The sequence below is a fragment of the Bubalus kerabau genome, chromosome 20 (genome assembly GCF_029407905.1).
Source record: "Bubalus kerabau isolate K-KA32 ecotype Philippines breed swamp buffalo chromosome 20, PCC_UOA_SB_1v2, whole genome shotgun sequence".
Taxonomy (NCBI): Eukaryota; Metazoa; Chordata; class Mammalia; order Artiodactyla; family Bovidae; genus Bubalus; species Bubalus kerabau.
Window position 1 is genome coordinate 36,791,671 of NC_073643.1, and position 18,045 is coordinate 36,809,715.

Here is an 18,045-nt window from a genome sequence, read left to right on the forward strand (position 1 = left end):
TAAGTTCTGGGTTGTGTGGACAAGGAGGTCATTTGATCTCTGCCAAATATCTTTCTAAATATGTTGCTGAAATAAGATCATTAAACCGAACCTCCTCCATTTGGTAACATTATGTTATTTATTATGCTGCTGACTTCTTGAAAGATATACCCAGAAGGGCACAAATCTTAGGGCTAAAGAGTAAAACCAGAACCATGTATATATACTAGGCTGCCTTTTACTTTAGCCACCTCTGAATTATGAATGTGAAACGTTTTCCTCCCAATTCAAAAGGTGCCTGAAATTCAGAGACCTGCTAAACTGCAAGTATTTTTTAAATTTTGTGGACTCAATCCTCAAACGCTACTGTTTTTTTTAAACCACTTAACCATTTACTCTGCCTTCGATACTCAAAGTCACATGTATCTTGGCTCCAAAAGCAGTACTGTTTCATTACACAGTGACTTTGATATAGGAATAAGACAAACACAAATTTGTCCAGTTGTTTAAATTCCTAAGTGCATAACCATTTTTCTGTTTGAAAACGTTTCAAACTGACCTAAACCAACTAAAAAAAGGCTTAAAAATTGACAAGGACATCATCAGTCCCCCATCTGACCACTCAAGCTCTCACAAATCACCCATATTGAAAAGTATTTGTCTTCTACTAAATTTGGATACTGTAAATTGAACTTATTTTGGCCATTAGCGAAGTTCACCATTCCTTTACTGTAGGTGCCTGCCAATATTCTCCCAGTGATTTGTTTCCTGAAAGTAATATGAAGAAAAGTGAGACAAAAACACATATGCTGAAATAGGTCCTAATTTTACTACCATGAAGGAAACTTTATTTTATTAAAGTTATTAATGTCAATTTAAATGTCTTCAAATATCAAAGACTGCTTTAATTCACAGACCTCACAGTGTTTTTTTTATGAGGCTGTAAGAAGGACTTGTGAAGATCATGTAATAGAATAACCAGTCATAATGGGGAGGGAGCAGCGGGGCTGTATTTTCAGTTAAAATGCAGTTATTTTCTACATTTTACTTAAGGGAACTGTAAACCTCTGGTAATAAATACAAGGAACACGCTAACGTATTAGACAGGAAATAATTATTTGGTATAGCAACTGCAGGCTACTTTAGTGTTCAAATCACATGTAAAACAATTTTCTATGTGTTCCACTAGAGATACGTTTGTACTTAATGTTAGGCTAACTGCTTCCAAGAACCAGATTCAGGGGAAATTAGATTTTTACAGCGAAACAACATCTCACGTGTCCTCAGGGTTCTCTCCCATCCAAAGGGGCCACCTGCCTCCAGTACGTCTGGAGCTGTCCCCTCCCACATCTGCTGGGGCGTGGGGCGGGCACAGCGGCCGGGGGCTGCCGCGCACTAGCTGGGGTTGGGAGGGCTGCTCCCGCGGGGAGCCCCCAACAACCGGGGCTTCGGCAACAACAACGGCAACAAACGTGTTTCCGTTTCTTTAGACTGTCCTGGGCCCTGTCAGTTGTTACCCAGATAATCCTTCACCCTGTTACAGAATTTCGGGTCATGGCTTTCCTTCCTTCTCCCAGAGCGTGTAAGCGTTCATTACGGGAAATGAATCAAAGAACATGAGGATAGCAAATGTCACTACAGCAGATGTCATAATTATGCAGACTGAATGGTTTTATGTTGAGGAGTTAACTTGAAGTGAGGAAGCTGGCAACAGTTCCAAAGTTCATTTCCCCCCCAATTTAACCCCTGACCAAAGGCCAAGGGAATTTCTGAGCATGACAAGCCATCAACACCTCCAATCTCAAGGGACATTTTTGGATATTTGTGCCAAGTGGTTCATAAAGCAAGCACGGGCACCAAACAGCTCCAAGAATGACCAGAGAGTGCTTTGTCTATGATAATTTAATCAGCTTAAACTTGGAAAAGCACACAGGAATGAGAAATAAGATTTCTGGTTTAAGGGCAAGTTTTATCATTGCCTTTATGGCCATGTAAGGCAAAAACATCTGGAACTGCAGCGGATGAGCATGCCAGATCTTATGGGCTGCCCAACGTGACAAGTCGTGACTCACGTCTCTATACCGTGTAGTACACAATCTTGCAGCAAATTCTTACAGAATATCACTTTTCCACAATGTGAAGTATTTTCCAATTATGCTAATCTTTTAGAAAGGTTTTTAAACAGTAACCTTGTTCCTCAGGGTCAATATTTGTATCAACTAAAATTTCAAAACAAGGAATGTAAACAAGAAACCTATTTAATTTTGTCTTCTGTTAAAGACATGTACATCTACTAACAATTTTCTGCAGACCTTGGGCAAATTCCTAACAGACGTCAGCTGAAAAAATAAGGTAATTGTCTTGGAGGAGCTTTTAAATCTATACCCTAGTAGAGGCAATGATTAGGTATACTAAATTTATTACTGTGCTTTCTTCCCTCTATGCAATTAAGAACTACTATGATGATGACATCTTTTCGTTTCCTGGGTGTTAGCTGTTTTTACTGAAATAGTAATTCCTTAAATGTAGTTCTACAGATTACCAAACACTAACACGCCATGCAGGGGCTTCCCAGGTAGCTGAGTGGTGAAGAATCTGCCTGCCAATGCAGCAGGTGCGTGTTCTATCCCTAGGCCGGGAGGATCCCCTGGAGGAGGGCATGGCTACCCGCTCTAGTGTTCTTGCCTGGAGAATCCCATGCACAGAGGAGCCTGGCAGGCTACAGTCTATGGGGTCACAAAAGAGTCAGACATGACTTAGCGACTAAACATCACCACACACTATCACCTATCCCAGCAACAACCTCTTCATGGAGGGACAGGTGCTTCTATGTCACAGGTAAGGAAACTGGTGCCTAGCAAGGCCCCGAAGTCTCCTTCCTCAGCTGCGGGCAGAACAGAGGTCTGCAGCTCTGGGCGAATCCATTGGCTGTCCCGGTCCCAGTTTCCCCACTGACCCAGACAGTGGGTACTGGTGATGCAGGAAGCAAGACTGCCCACCTCTCCCCAACTCAGGGTAAAGTGATCGGAGACTCACTCCCTGTGGACTGAAACTCCAAGGTGACAGCCGCAGGATGGAAGCTGAGCCCTGCCCAGATCACATAGTTCTCATTCTCAAAGTCAGGCGACCTCTCCAACCACAAATGCGCAGAAAAGGTCTTGGAGATCAAAGGGGAGTGACGTTAAGAGATGCTCCACGCATAAACCTCTGCAGTAGAATCCATCTTGGCTAACAGACATGTGTGCGCGCACAGAAGAATCCTGAGATATACCAAATACGGGCTGTGAACCGGGCAAACCAAAATGACTGGCCAAAGGAGAGCTGGAAGAAATGCCTCGTTACAGTAATCCACGCTGCCCCGAGGGCACGACTCGGGGACTCTCAGTCTGCCCGTGGGTGTTCCTGTCCACACGTACTGTACTCTTTTTTCCACCTAATAAATACTTCACCTTTCACCTCTGTGGGAATTTTCTTCTGTAAAGTTGAAAAGCCAGGGTCTTGTCACTGACCACTGGTCTACTGGCTAAGATTTGGTGCTCTCACCACCGTGACCCGTTCTCAATCTCTGGCCAGGACCGAAGCCCTGCTTCAAGCGGCTGCCAGCCTAGACCCCTGAGATCACTGATACCAAGTTTCTCCCCCTTCCGCCGCACCCCCACCTCCTGCCACCTCTGACTAAACTAAATGCTTACTGCCTATCATACGACGTTTCTCACAAAAGGAACCGTAATGAACACACATGTCCTTAAGAGGAATGGTACAGTTTCAAGTACATCTTTGAATCAGCTCCTTAAAGAAAGAGACCAGAAAAAAATATATATTTGTTTTCACACATGGACAATTTATAGTATGTTCACTTTAAGAAGTGGCCTTCCTTATCCAGTATGACTCAATTTCCAGAATGCTCACTTTGCCCCCAGGCCCCAGAGGGGGTCCACAGACAGTCCCTCGTAGGTCCCGGGGAGTAAGGACTCCTGACCACTGGCAAACGAATCAAGACCACCTACCCACTTAACACAGCTAAGGACATGGATCATGTGGAAACAATCGCCCATCATAATCAATCCGAGCTGGCTTCCTATCTACAGGCAATAGTCTTATTCTGGATTATCAATTCTGCAAGTCAGATGGGTCCGATTATTACTACAGGATCCTATAAAAATGTATGTTTTCTGTTTTCCTGATCACTATAACAAAAAGTCCATCCAACGACCATTAAATCAGAAATGAATTTTTTCTTTCAAGCTGGTATCCTAAGCCCATGTATCTGTCAGTTTATGGGGTCTGCATCAAAACCAGCAGTTCATAGTTTTCTGACAAATCTCCATTTCAATTTATGTCAACCATAATTCTCACTTACCTTTATTTGCAACAACAAAATGCCTTTCTCTCTCAGACTGTTACACCTCTCACTCACTAAACGCTTTCCAGTTTCTGCGTTCTCCCTAAAACCTCACTGGAAAATGCATATGACAAAGTGATGGACAGCACGACATCGCATATTGTCACTCTGCTCTTTGTTTAATGTCTAGAAAAATGCCCAGCTGTTTAGACCTCCGTATTTTCTACACCGTGCAGTTTAGCCTTCGGTAAGCTGTGGAGCAGCCTCCGCTCTCCTGACACTAGTTAATCTACGAGGCTGTCAAGCATGTCACACGGACCGTGAATCACTGCCTCCTGCAGAACTCACTGAAGCCCCCCAAGAAGTGCTCGAGGCAGACAGCTGCACCGGGAGCCCTGCACCCACAGCTCGGCTCTTCGCAAAGAGGCCTTGCTAAATTATCTTCAAGATAATCCACGGGCCTGAGTGAAGGCTTTAATAAAAAGAAAACGAAAAATTTGTCAAAAACAAATTGGCTGTCTTTCAGGCAGACACCTTTTTAGCCGGAGTTCCTCCCCCCACAACCCCCACCCAGATACTCTTTTCTCAAACTAGTGGAACTCTCTTCTTCTAAACAATCTGGAATTTCTGAAGAATGTTGTTTTTGCATAGTTAATATTTTCACATTTGTCTCCCTCTTCTTGGTCTTTCCCAGTATAATATAATCCTTTGCACCTGCAAAAGCTCCACAGACTGCTGACTGCCAAGAATCCACCACATGATCTTGCCTCCAGGACCAGAGGGCCTGCGGTAAAGGAGAAAGAAAAATACAAGTTATTAAATATTTGAATTTATCAGAACCTCCTGTGGGTTAGTTCTGGGGATGGGAACTTAAGTGAGAAGCTATTTTGGTGGCATTCCTCACTGATGACATAAGTGATTTTCCCAAGGACTTAACGGCCTTCTAAAATAAGTCAAAGAAACCAGGGGGACAGGGACATTAGAGTGCCCAAAGGAAACCATTTTCAGGGAATACGTGTGATACACATACACATACACACACATTTATATATAAGTATAAAAATAAAGACAACTTTAAGACAATTAACATTTAAAATACTTCCTGTATAATTCTAAACATGTAAATACCATAATACACAAATTAGTTCAAAGCAGTGTATACCAAATTCCACAGTTCTGTTTTCAGTCTTTATCCATGCTGTACATGTTTGAAGGATACTGTTTCTATTACTAAACAATGTAAAGTTCCTCAAAATGCTTTCACACCGCTCTGTGTAATATGTGTAACATAAAACTCATGCTGAGTTTCAAACTAGGCAAGACGATGGCCGGGGTGTGGTTCCTTGCTTGCTGAGAGTTTATGATACACTAGAAAATGAGATACAGTCATTTCAAATGGTGAAGAGAGTCAGGCCCTGGTTCAGCCTCTGAACACATATCAAAACCCGAGACTTACCTGGTGATCCAGTGGTTAAGAATCTGCTTTGCACTGCAGGGGACATGGGTTTGATCCCCAGTCAGGGAACTAAGATCCTACCTGCTGCAGAGTAACTAAGCCCACAAGCCACGACTAGACAATCCACGGGAAAGGTCTCCACATGACCCAGCAAAGACCCCCCCAGTACAGCTAAATATTTTAAAAAACAAACCAAACCAAAACCAAAACCAAACCAACCAAACATACCAAAAAAGAAAAAAAAACACCCACAGTCTTCATAACAATCCTAAGAGTCGGGTCCTGTTGCTAGTCTTGTTTTATCCAGACTTTTTAACGGCAGAGCCTACACTATTTATTTTTGTTTTTAGCTTTCTTGAGGTATAAATGATACCCAATAAACTCCATGTATTTAAAGCAGGTGATACAGTAACTTCTGATACACATACATATGAAACCACCACCATGATTAAGATAATGAACGTATCCATCACCCAAAAAGCTTTGTTGTCCCTTGGTCATCCCCCTTTCCTACCCTCCTGACCAAATCTTAAACAATCTGATCGATCCCTATAGATTAGTTTGCCTTTCCTGGAATTTTATATAAATGTAATTATAAATTAACTTTTTAACACAAATTCTTTCCTTCAGATTTTTTGTATGATTTGCTCATGTTAATGCGGATATCAATCATTTGTTCCTTTTATTGGTTAAATAATAGTCCATTGTATAGATGTATCATTATTTGTCTATGTATCTGCCTGTTGATAGACCTTTGCGATTTTTCCAGTTTGGGGCTACTACTAATAAAACTTTCATGAACTTTTATATTTATGACTTCATATGGACACATGCCTTCATTTCTCTTGGAAAAATACCCAGGAGTGAAATAACTGAACCACATGGCAGATGGATGTAGGTGTACTTTTTAAGAAACTAATTGTTTTAGAAACTGTTGTACCATTTTACATTTAGACCAGTTTCTTTACATCTTTTCCAATATCTGGTACTGTCAGTATTTTTAATATTTTACCATTTTAATTCATATGCAGTAGTATTTCATTGTGGTTTCAATATGTATTTCCCTAATAATGCTGAGCTCCTTTTCATGTACTATTTTTTTACCATCCATAAACTATCTTCTTTATGAAGTGTCTGTTCAAATGTTTTGCACATTTTTATTGGGTTGTCTGTTTTGTAATTATTGAGTTTTGACAGTTCTTTCTTAATTACCGCCTTTTATTTTTCTTGCCTTACTGAACTGCTTAGGGCCTCTAGCATAATGGCAAGTACCGCAATAAGGACAAAGAATATTAGAAATAAGATCTCTTAAATATATTCATTACAATGGTTAGAATGGTATATATAATATCCCGTCAATGGTGGTGTGACTTTTTCACAGATGATCAAATATACCACAACTAACAAATGGGACCTATTTAAACTTCAAAGCTTTTGCAGAGCAAAGGAAACCATCAACAAGATGAAAAGACAACCCTCAGAGTGGAAAATATTTGCAAATGAAGGAACAGACAAAGGATTAATCTCCAAAATACAGAAGCAGTTCATTCAGCTCTATATCAAAAATAATAACAATAATAATAACCCAATCAATAAATGGGCACAAAGCCTAAACAGAAATTTTTCCAAAGAAGACATATGGATGGTCAATGAACATGAAAAGATGCTCACCATTGCTCATTATTAGAGAAATGCAAGTCACACTACAATGGGATACCACCAAATAGCCATCATCAAAAAATCTACGAACCTGGACTTCCATGGTGATATAGTGGCTAAGAAACCCCTCCCAATGCAGAGTACATGGGTTTGCCTCCCACATGCCTTGGAGCAACTAAGCCCGTGTGCCACAATCGCTCAGCCAGAGCTCTGCAAATAGTGAAGCCTGTGCACCTAGAAGCTATGATCCCAGCAAGAGAGGCCACCACAACAAGAAGCCCGTGTGCCGTGAAGAGCGGCCCCTGCTCACTGCGATTAGAGAAAGACCACTCGCAGCAAAAAGCCTCATAAACTGAAAATAAAATTAAACAAATAAACTTAACTTCAAGATTAAAAATCTACAAATCCCTAAGTGCTGCAGAGGATATGGTGAAAAGGGAACCCTCTTGCAGTACTGGTGGGAATGTAAATTCATACAAGCCACTATGGAGAAGAGTATGGAGGTTCCTTAAAAAATTAAAACCAGAACTACCAGCAATCCCACTACTGGGCATACACTCTGAGAAACCCATAATTCAAAACCACATATGCAACCCAATGTTCACTGTAGCGCTATTTACAATAGCTAAAGACCTGGAAGCAACTAAAATGTCCATCCACAGATAAAGATGTGGTACATATATAGAACGGGACATTGCTGTTTAGTTGCTAAGTTGTGTCTGACTCTCCAACTCCAGAAGGAACAAAGATGCTGAGCCAAAGGGGAAACAATGCCCAGCTGTGGATGTGTCTGGTGGTCAAAGTGAAGTCTGATGCTGTCAAGAACAATACTGTCTACCTGCAATGTTAGGTCCATGAAACAAGGTAAATTGGAAGTGGTCAAAAAGAAGATGGAAAGTGAACCATCAACATTTTAGCAACCAGTGAAATAGACTGGAATGGGTGAATTCAATTCAAATGACCATTATATCTATGACTGTAGACAAGAATCGCTTAGAAGAAATGGACTAGTCCTCGTAGTCAACAAGAGAGTCCAAAATGCAGTACCTGGGTGCAAACTCAAAAATGACAGAATGATCTCTGTTTATTTCCAAGGCAAATCATTCAATATCACATAATTCAAGTCTAGGCCCCAAACACCAGGGCCAAAGAAGCTGAAGTTGAATGGTTTTATGATGACCTACAAGACCCTCTAGAACTAACACCAAAAAAAAGATGTTCTTTTCATCATAGGGGATTGGAATGCAAAAGCAGGAAGTCAAGAGATACCTGGAGTAATGACCTACAAGACCTTCTAGAACTAACACCAAAAAAAGATGTTCTTTTCACCATAGAGGATTGGAATGCAAAAGCAGGAAGTCAAGAGATACCTGGAGTAACGGGCAAGTTTGGCGTTGGAGTACAAAATGAAACAGGGCAAAGGCTGACTGAGTTTTGCCAAGAGAACGCACTGGTCACAGCAAACACCCTCTTCCAACAACACAAGAGACAACTCTACACATGGATGTCACCAAATGGTCAATACTGAAATAAGACTGATTATATTCTTTGTAGCCATACAAATGGGAGACTGTATAGATGGAGAAGCCCCATACAGTCAGCAAAAATAAGACCAGGTCCTGACTGTGGCTCAGATCATGAACTCCTTATTGCAAAATTCAGACTTAAATTGAAGAATGTAAGGAAAACCACTAGGTTCTTCAGGTATGACCTAAATCAAATCCATTATGATTATACAGTGGAAGTGACAAATAGATTCAAGGGATTAGATCTGATAGAGTGCCCAAAGAACTATAGACGAATATTCCTAACACTGCACAGGATGTGGTGATCAAAACCATCCCCAAGAAAAAGATGCAATAAGGCAAAATGGTTGTCTGAGGAGGCCTTACAAATAGCTGAGAAAAGAAGAGAACTGAAAGGCAAAGGAGAAAAAGGAAAGATATACCCATCTGAATGCAGAGTTCCAGAGACTATCAAGCAGAGATAAGAAAGTCTTTTAAAGCGAACAATGCAAAGAAATAGAGGAAAACAACAGAATACGAAAGACTAGAGATCTCTTCAAGAATATTAAGAGATACCAAGGGAACAATAAAGAACGGAAACAGTATGGGCCTAACAGAAGCAGAGGACATTAAGAAGAGGTGACAAGACTACCCAGAAGAACTGTACAAAAAAGATCTTCACGACCCAGATAACCGTGATGGTGTGATCACTCACCCAGAGCCAGACATCCTGAAGTGCGAAGTCAAGTGGGCCTTAGGAAGCATCACTATGAACAAAGCTGGTGGAGGTGATGGAATTCCAGGTGAGCTATTTCAAATACTAAAAGATGATGCTGTGAAAGTGCTGCATTCAATATACCAGCAAATTTGGAAAACTCAGCAGTGGCCACAGGACCGGAAAAGGTCAGTTTTCGTTCCAATTCCTGAGAAGTGCAAAGCCAAAGAATGTTCAAACTACCACACAATTGCACTCATTTCACATGCTAGCAAAGTAACGCTCAAAATCCTTCAACCTAGGCTTCAACAGTATGTGAACGAAGAACTTCCAGATATACAAACTGGATTTAGAAAAGGTAGAGGAACCACAGATCAAATTGCCAACATCCTTTGGTCACAGAAAAAGAGAATTCCAGAACATCTATTTCGGACAATGCTAAAGCCTTTGACTGCAGAGATCACAATAAACTGAAAATTCTTTAAGAGATGGGAATACCTGACCTGTCTCCTGAGAAATCTGTATGCAGGTCAAAAAGCAACAGTTAGAACTGAACATGGAACAACAGACTGCTTCGAAATTGGGAAAGGAGTACCTCAAGGCTGTATATGTCACCCTGCTTCTTTAACTTATCTGCAGAGTGCATCATGCGAAATGCCAGGCTGAATGAAGCACAAGCTGAAATCAAGACTGCTGGGAGACATATCAATAACCTCAGACAGGTAAATGAAATCACCCTAATGGCAGCAACGGAAGAGGAACTAAAGAGCGTCTTGATGAGGGTGAAAGAGGAGAGTGAAAAATCTGGCTTAAAACTCAACATGCAGAAAACAAAGATCATGGCATCTGGTCCCATCACTTTATGGCAAATAGATGGGGAAACAGTGGAAACAGTGAGAGACTTTATCTTCTTGGGCTCCAAAATCACTGTGGACGATGACTGCAGCCATGAAATTAAAAGACGCTTGCTCCTTGGAAGAAGAGCTATGACAATCCTAAACAGCATATTAAAAAACAGAGATATTGCTTTGCTGACAAAGGTCCATAGCATCAAAGCTATGCTTTTTCCAATAGTCGTGTATGGATGTGAGAAACAGACAATAAAAATGCCAAAAGAATGGAATGCCTAAGTGGCCAAAGAATGGAAGCCTTCGAACTGTGGTCTGGAGAAGACCCTTGAGAGTCCCTTGCACAGCAAGGAGATCAAACCAGTCAGTTCTTAAGGAAATCAAACCTGAATACTCATTTGAAGGACTGATGCTGAAGCTGAAGCTCTAATATTTTCTGGCTACCTGATGCAAAGAGCTGACTCACTGGAAAAGACTCTGATGCTGGGAAAGAATGAAGGCAGGAGGAGAAGGGGACTACAGAGCATGAGATGGTTGGCTGGCATCAACTCAATGGACATGAGTTCGAGCAAGCTTTAGGAGTTGGTGAAGGACAGGGAAGCCTGGCATGCTGCATTCCATGGGGTCACAAAGAGTCAGACACGACTGAGTGACTGAAGAACAACAATATAAAAAAGGAATGAAATTGGGTCACTTGTAGTGATATGAATGGACCTAGCATCTTTCATATAGAGTGAAGTAAGAGGAAAACGGTACAGGTGAACCTATTTGCAGGGCAGGAATACAGACTCAGATATAGCGAATGGACGTGTAGACACAGGTCAGGGGGAGAGCAAGGCTGGGACGAACTGCAAGAGTAGCACGGACATACACATCCCACGTGTGAGACAGACAGCTGTGGCAAACTGCTGTGCACACAGGGACCCGAGCCGGAGCTCTGAGACGGCCGCGAGGGTGGCGCGGAGGCCCAGCAGCGAATGCACGTCACGGTACGTCAGAAACTAACACCGCGCTGCAAAGCGATTCTCCTCTAAATACACACACACAACTAAAGAACAGCTAACTTAGTACTACTTTCCTATTCTCAATAATTCTCCACTGAAAATGCGCTTGGAAGGCTGAGAAAGCTGCTACAGAAATGGAAAAGACACCATGTAAACAAACCAAGGCACGTACGTCTCTGTCAGCTCTAACAACGTTTCTTCAGTCAGACATCTATGTAAACCACCTAACAAATCAAACGTATAATAATGTGTGGTGTCAGAGCTCCAACATTTCCTTCCACCTAACTAACGAGATTGCTCACTTGGAAAGCATGTTTATTGAAATCACTGGACTAAGAATAAAGCTAATCAAATAGATTTTGTAACCTTACTTGTGGAAGTAGATTAACTAAAAAAAGAAAGTTTGATCAAAAACAGCTTTCTAAAGATAGTCTTGCCATTAAGCAGAGTTTCTGGTATTTTTCTGTATATGTTCTAATGTTTCCAAGTATATCTGCGTGCTTTTGTAAAAAAATGTTCTTTTCTCCAGAGCTCTTAGAAGTACTGGAGACAGCATAAGAACCGAATCAGGAGAACAGCAACTTTTTATCTGTTGATCTTTTTTCAATTTTTGGCCACACTCCACGGGATACAGAACCTTAGTTCGACAACCAGGGATCAAACCAATGCCCCCTGTTTGGAAAGCATAATCTTAATCACTGGATAGCCAGGGAAGTCACAACTTTTTACTTTAAAGGTGGCAAAATGTTTATCAGGCTAATGCCAATTTGAACACTATACTTTGCTGAGTTTTCAGGAAACGGATACAAAACGTACAATATCAATGGACATTCTGGAAATGACTGAAAGTCATCTTCACTTTCTGCTGGAACCTGCAAGGATTCCACAAAGGTTACTCCAAACAGACTTAAAATACTACAAATAATGCTGAGTTTGCAAGCAGTGTGCATGTGCTCAGCTGCAGTCGTGTCAGACTCTCTGCGACCCCATGGACTGCAGCCCACACGGCTCCTCTGTCCATCAGATTTCCCAGGCAAGTTACTGGTGTTGGGTGCCATCTCCTCCTCCAGGAGATCTTCCTGACCCAGGGATCGCACCTGTGTCCCCTGCATCTCCTGCACTGGCAGGTGGATTATTTACCACTGAGCCACCTGGGAAGGCCTTATAACTAGTAATAAAGAACAAATAATAAGATGTGTATTACATGTCATACAGGAGAAGAAAAATCAGAGACAGTATATAATTCATAAATTGAGCGTTTACTCAATACCTACTAGGTTTCAGGCAGTGTAGAGTCGGGGGGTAAAAAAATAGCAGTCCCCAGGTCTAATATCTGATGGGGGTACAATGAGGACAGAAGAGGTTATAAGTGGAAGAAGGCCTCACAGAGGTGCCTGCTATAACCTAGGGAAGAAAAAAAATTGGTTGCCAAGGGGGGGAAAAACCCACTGGATCAAAATAGACCCAGATGGCTGAAGACACAATTTAAAAATAGAATCTCCAAAGATAAGCATAACTTTCCACTATCACCTGGGCAGAATAACTAGCCTAGAAACATAAAAAGAAATCTTTTTTTATTAGAAAAAGATAATAATAAACAAACAAGAAAATCTCTAGAACCAAAAGATTAATATTCAAGTAAAAAACTTCCATGGCAAACACAGAGCATTATAACAGGAACCACAGGAACTCCACTCCACAGAACTTACTATGCTCCAGGCACCAACACTTTACATACATTAACTCACATAACCCTACCCACAATCTTCCAAAGTTATTTGTCTTTTAATCATTTCACAAACAAGGAAGGTGAGGCTCAGAGAAGTGAAGCACCTTGCCAGAGTTTAAATAGGTCGTGACAGAGTTTATAAAAGCTCCAACTTGCATCTGTAGATTAGAGGTGTCCTAAAAGCAAACAAAAGGTATCTATAAGACATTTCACAGTTCTATATACAGATGGTAACTTTTACTAGATTGATATCAGAATAACCAAGTGAATGAACAAACTATGTCAATGTCAAAAATAATGTGCTTTAAATAATATGAATTTTCTAATGCAGCTCAGTATCAAAAAAAAACAAACAAGCTGATCAGACAATGGGGAGAAGATCTAAGCAGACTTTTCTCCAAGACGACATACAAATGGCCAAGAGGCACATGAAAAGATGCTCCACGTCACTAATTATTAGAGAAACGCAAATCAAAACTACGAGGTAGCACCTCACACCCATCAGAATAGACATCATCAAAAAATCTACACACGCCTAAATGCTAGAGAGGGTGTGAAGAAAAGGGAACACTCTTACACTGTTGATAGGAATGCAAACTGATACGACCACTGTAGAGAACAGTACAGCGGTTCCTTAAAAAGCTAAACACAGAACTACCACATGGCCCAGCAATTCCACTCCTGGGCAGATTTCCAGAGAAAATCGTAATTCCAAAAGATACACGCAGCCCAATGTTCGCTGCATCGCTATTTACAACAGCCAGGACATGGAAGCAGCCTAAGTGTCCATCGACAGAGGAATGGATGAAGATGTGGTAAATACATACAGTGGAATGTTATTCAGCTATAAAAAGGAACAGAACTGTATTTGCAGAGATGTGAATGGACCTAGAGTCTGTCATACAGAGTGAAGTCAGGAAGAGAAAAACAAACATCATATATTAATGCTTCTATGTGGAATCTAGAAAAATGGTACTGATGCACCTATCTGCAAAGCAGAATAGAGACACAGACGGAGAGCACAAACGTATGGACATCAAGGGGGTGAGGGGGTGGGATGGACTGGGAGAGTGGGGATTGACTGTGTTCACTACGATGTATGAAACAGATACCTAAGGCCTGCTGTACAGCACGAGGGCGGGGCGGGGGGGGGGGTACCATCTGTTTGTAGGACATATACAGAGTTAAACTTTAAAATGCATTCCAATATTCATTTTGTTGTTGTTTAGTTACTAGTCAGGCTCTTCTGCAACCCCATGGACTGCAGCCCACCAGGCTCCTCTGTCTATGGGATTTCCCAGGCAAGAGTACTGGAGTGGGCTGCTGTTCCCTTCTCCAGGGGATCTTCCCAGCCCAGGGAGCAAAGCCACATCTTGTACATTGGCAGGCGGGTTCTTTACCACTGAGTCACCAGGGAAGCCCCCAATATACATTGCTGCTGCTGCTAAGTCACTTCAGTCATGTCGGACTCTGTGCGACCCCATAGACGGCAGCCCACCAGGCTCCCCCGTCCCTGGGATTCTCCAGGCAAGAACACTGGAGTGGGTTGCCATTTCCTTCTCCAATGCATGAAAGTGAAAAGTGAAAGTGAAGTCGCTCAGTCGTGTCTGACTCCTAGCGACCCCATGGACTGCAGCCTACCAGGCTCCTCCATCCATGGGATTCTCCAGGCAAGAGTACTGGAGTGGGGTGCCATTGCCTTCTCCAGCAATATACATCAGGTGCAGACAAATACCATTTGATTCCACTTACATGAGGTACCTAGAATAGTCAAATTCATAGCCAAGAATACACTCATAGACGCTGGGGAGAGGGGTGGGGGGTGGGGAATGGGAGTTAGTAATTAATGGGACAGCTTCAGGTTAGGAAGATGAAAAATTCAGGATATGGACGGTGAGAGTTGTGCAACAATGTGAATGTACTTAAGTGCCACTGAACTGTACAGCTAAACAAGGTTAATGTAGCATGTTTTCTATTATGTGAATTTTACCATAATAAAAAAACATTGGAAAAAAAGTTTAATATGTGTGATTTTTTAAAATAAAGAATTGCCTGAATATAAAACTTCAGAAAAAGAATACTGACACTAAGCTAAAGAGAAAAGTGCTGTGGGGGCTTCCCTGCTGACTTAGTGGTAAAGAATCCACCTGCCAACACAGGAGACACAGATTCAATCCCTGGTCCGGGAAGACTGCACGTGCCATGGAGCAACTAAGCCCGTGCATCACAACTATTAAGCCTGTGCTCTAAATTAGCCCGGAGTCACAACTGCTGAAGCCTGTGTGCTCTAGAGCCCGTGATTTACAACAAGAGAAGTCACCACAAGGAGAAGTGCATGCATCCCAACTTGAGGGCAGCCTCCACTTGCCGCAACTAGAGAAAAGCCTGTGCAGTAACAAAGACCCGGCACAGCCAAAAAATGAGTCAATAAATCTCCACCCAAAAAAAGGTAAGTGGCGTTTACAAATTATTCATCTGAGAGCAACTTTAAATTCATTAAGCTACAAGAATAATGACAAGAACCTGGCTGGTAAAAAGTACTATAAATGAATTATTAAAGCATTTTGAAATTACTTATTTGTTATGGAGGAACTAGAGGGTCATAAGCGACAAAAAACTGACCGGAAGGACAGGAAAGATTACTCGCAGGAAGTGCAGCATTATTGTTTATGAACTTTGAATACTTTAAGAGTAAAAATGTAGTGTCTTCCAACAGTATGAATGACCGTGATTGACAGTATTACTGGCCACTTCCTGAGTACCTAGAAACTATGCAAAGATTTCACATTTCTCATTTTATTTTGAAAGGTGTGTATTATTATCCATAAACACAGGTGCGGGGCAGTGCAAATCAATGTCAAGTAAGTTCTGTCTGAGGTCAGACAGAAAGTGGGGGAGCTCAGCCTGGTTGTTCTGGTTCCCTCAGAGCCATGTGTCTTGTAGACAGAACAGCATATAAACAACATTTGTAAGCTTCCTTGATACACACACAGCTCACCGTCTAGAGAAGCTACAATATGCAAGTTATTATAGTTTGATGTCAATAAAATTTAAATAATGTGGGTTTATAATGGAGAATTTTTTTTAAAGACCTCAACATCAACATTTTTAACTGCCATAATTTCTAAACGTAGTATTTCCATTGCCACTGAGGTCTAATGACGACCCCTGTAAAGGCACAGCGAGGGGGCCCAAATATGAAAACCACAGTGATGGTGTCTCAAATGAGGTGGCAAAGCTTGGGAACCTAAATAAATGAACCTAAATATGACTTTTAAAAAACCAAGCAGCCATACTTTACTTGGTGTTTGCTTATTTATCAAAATTCAAACTCCTGTTTCCATTTTCTATTATATAGGGACTTCTCTGGTGGTCCAGTGGTTAAGAATCTACCTGACACTGAAGGGGACATGGCGATTTTACTAAAAACCCTAATTGGCAACTCTGACTTTTGTTGGTGATCTGGACACAAAATACTTCGCTCTTATTTTCAAGTGTTTCTTTCCATGTTGGCATGCTGTATTTAATTTAGGGAGCAAGTTTAGTGTGGTAAAATCATACAGGATCTTTTTACTGTTATCATTCCCTTCTCAACCTTCACAGGAATCTACGTTCTGATCAAGCATGTCTGTGCAGACACCAGATTGTCCAGCCTCACGAAACTGAGGGCAGGAAGAGAAGGGGACAACAGAGGGCAAGATGGGTGGATGGCATCGCCGACTCAACGGACATGAGGTTGAGCAAGCTCCGGGAGGCAGTGAAGGACGGAGAAGCCTGGTGTGCTGCAGTCCACGGGGTCACCCAGAGTCGGACACGACTGGGTGACTGAACAACGACATGAGATGGGGCCGTGGACCCTGAGCACGAGCACCCTTTACTATACTGGCATTCCGTTCGTATTACTAAAGGTGTGGAAGAATCTTGAGGGTGGGCTGACAATACACATTTAACTATTGTTAAAATACAAATCAACGACAATAAACAAGTTATTACCTATAAATCTGAATAAAAATGTAGTTTTTATAAAGTACTGTCTATATACAAGACATAAAATGTACTATTTTATACACTGTAGTATAACGGAAATGATAATTCAATGGCCCCTGATTTTTACTGCAAAGCTATAATTTCATCTTAGAAAATCAGCAGCATAATGTGAAAATCTCACATAAACAAACTGAGTTTATTTTCAGGTCGCTTCAAATGTTGCATCTGAGTTAAAGCTTGCGTTTCCTCCAGTTACTGAGTTGCAACTTCGTAACACCTTGCGGCTAGAAGCACAACTTCTTAGGCCTGAGAGCACTGTTAACAATCCTCTACATTGTTAGCAATCCTCTACTGCAGTCCTCTACACTGCGCTTACATATTCAGACACCAGAACAAACCTGAGGTTCTTACAGGACATTTTATCATATCCTTTCACAATCCGTGGGTTCAGTAAGAGTACATCTGTACATTATGGCTCTGACTGTACTTCTAAAAGAAACTAATTATAAATAAAACAGTTCATGTATACAGCTATCCAACTTTGCACTGACCCTGAAAAAGAATGCTAACCTCCAAACAATTAGTAAATAGCTGTGAACACCTGCTGTGTAAAAGACATAACTATAAAGAATATAAACATAAATGATCAGAAGACAAAGTTTCTTCCTCCAAAATGCAGAGTTAAAACACAAACTCGTGGAAACATGTGGTCTGGCTCCACTCATCCCCATAAACCATCTGTGCCCCCACCCCCCAATCCCATGTCAGTCTCGGAGAGCCGAATCTTTCCTGAATGAACACCGTTAAACCCTTGCCCAAGT

At 41.5% G+C, this 18,045-nt stretch overlaps 1 protein-coding gene across 13 annotated transcripts in view; it reads right to left on the bottom strand.

Annotated features, from left to right (window-relative positions):
• Positions 1-18,045, bottom strand: part of SLC25A26 (solute carrier family 25 member 26) — a 148,716-nt gene that overhangs the window by 8,608 nt on the left and 122,063 nt on the right. For all 13 annotated transcript variants that reach the window (XM_055557200.1, XM_055557194.1, XM_055557193.1 and 10 more), the window contains one exon: positions 5,036-5,105. In XM_055557200.1, coding sequence (XP_055413175.1) covers positions 5,036-5,105 — 70 coding nt within the window. The remainder of the gene's footprint in view (positions 1-5,035; positions 5,106-18,045) is intronic.